The sequence below is a fragment of the Egretta garzetta genome, unplaced genomic scaffold, assembly GCF_000687185.1.
Source record: "Egretta garzetta isolate BGI_Z169 unplaced genomic scaffold, ASM68718v1 scaffold67, whole genome shotgun sequence".
NCBI classification, from domain to species: Eukaryota; Metazoa; Chordata; class Aves; order Pelecaniformes; family Ardeidae; genus Egretta; species Egretta garzetta.
Genome location: NW_009260340.1, coordinates 1,614 through 2,705, shown reverse-complemented (window position 1 = coordinate 2,705; position 1,092 = coordinate 1,614). Strand labels below are relative to the sequence as shown.

At 63.9% G+C, this 1,092-nt stretch overlaps 1 protein-coding gene across 1 annotated transcript in view; it reads right to left on the bottom strand.

Moving 5' to 3' along the window:
* Window positions 1–1,092, bottom strand: part of CDH3 (cadherin 3) — a gene marked incomplete at its 5' end in the record, with an annotated part of 5,461 nt that overhangs the window by 2,845 nt on the left and 1,524 nt on the right. Inside the window, 4 exons of the mRNA XM_035898044.1 lie at window positions 7–113; window positions 212–456; window positions 543–728; window positions 845–973. Coding sequence (XP_035753937.1) covers window positions 7–113; window positions 212–456; window positions 543–728; window positions 845–973 — 667 coding nt within the window. The remainder of the gene's footprint in view (window positions 1–6; window positions 114–211; window positions 457–542; window positions 729–844; window positions 974–1,092) is intronic.

The window sequence follows — 1,092 nt, the reverse complement described above, 5'->3', positions numbered from 1 at the left end:
AGGTGCTGTTGATGCCATGCATGGCCGCCCGGTCCAGCGGCTGGGCCGCTGTGATGATGCCGGTCTCGGGGTTGATGGCCAGCCACCCTGCGGGGTCGCTGCCCATGCGGTACCTGGGGCAAGCAAGGGGTCAGTGGGGGCGGGGCAGGAAGGGGCACATGGCCCAGTGCAGCCCCTCGGGTGCCCCAGCATTGACACCCCCCACACTCACGTGATTTTCTGCATCTGATCCTTGTCCGGGTCCTGGGCAGTGTAGGAGGTGACCTGGTGCCCTACCGGCAGCTCCTCCATCACCTCCACCCTCTTGACCGGGGGCACAAAGACGGGGGCTTCGTTCACGTCTTTGACCGTTATCAGGACGCTGGCCGTGGAGAGCGGCAGGGACACGGTGAAGGGGACGGCGTTCTCCACTGTCACCCTGAGGTCGTACTGGCTCCTGGTCTCATAATCCAGGCCCTGGGGGTGGGAAGGAGAGAGGAGCCGGGTAGAGCCAAGCAGGGAGGCAGCCGGCTCTGGGGCAGCCACATGACGGCAGGACCCACCTTGGCGGTTTTCAGGATGCCATCGTTGGTTTTGGGGTCGGTAGTGATGCTGAAGTCACCGTCCTGGTCTCCGCTCTTGATGCGGTAGACAGCTTGCCAGGCAGGGGACCCCTGCATGTCCTGGTCTGTCACGTGCAGCCGGGCCACCACCACCCCCACCTCATTCTCCTTCACCGACCCCTCGTACTGCAAGAGAGGGGACAGGGACAGTCACCCATGCGGTCCCAGGCACCCCGGGGCAGGGGCACTCATGCCACGGTGGCCCAGGGAGGGCAGTGGCTTGCGGGAGCTGGCTCGGCTACCATTCTGGGGTCAAAGATGGGGGAGTTGTCGTTGGCATCAGTGACTTCCACGATGGCAGTGGCGGTGTTGGTCAGGCCGTTGCCCTCCTGGTCCGCAGCCTGGATGATCAGTGTGTAGTTGGGAGTGGTCTGCAAGCCAAAATCACCACGGTTAGGGCAAGGATGAGGTCCGGTGTGTCCTCCTCCTCTGGGGGCATCGCCTGCCTGCTTTTCCACCCTTCTCCAGCCACGGTATTCACTTGCCGCTG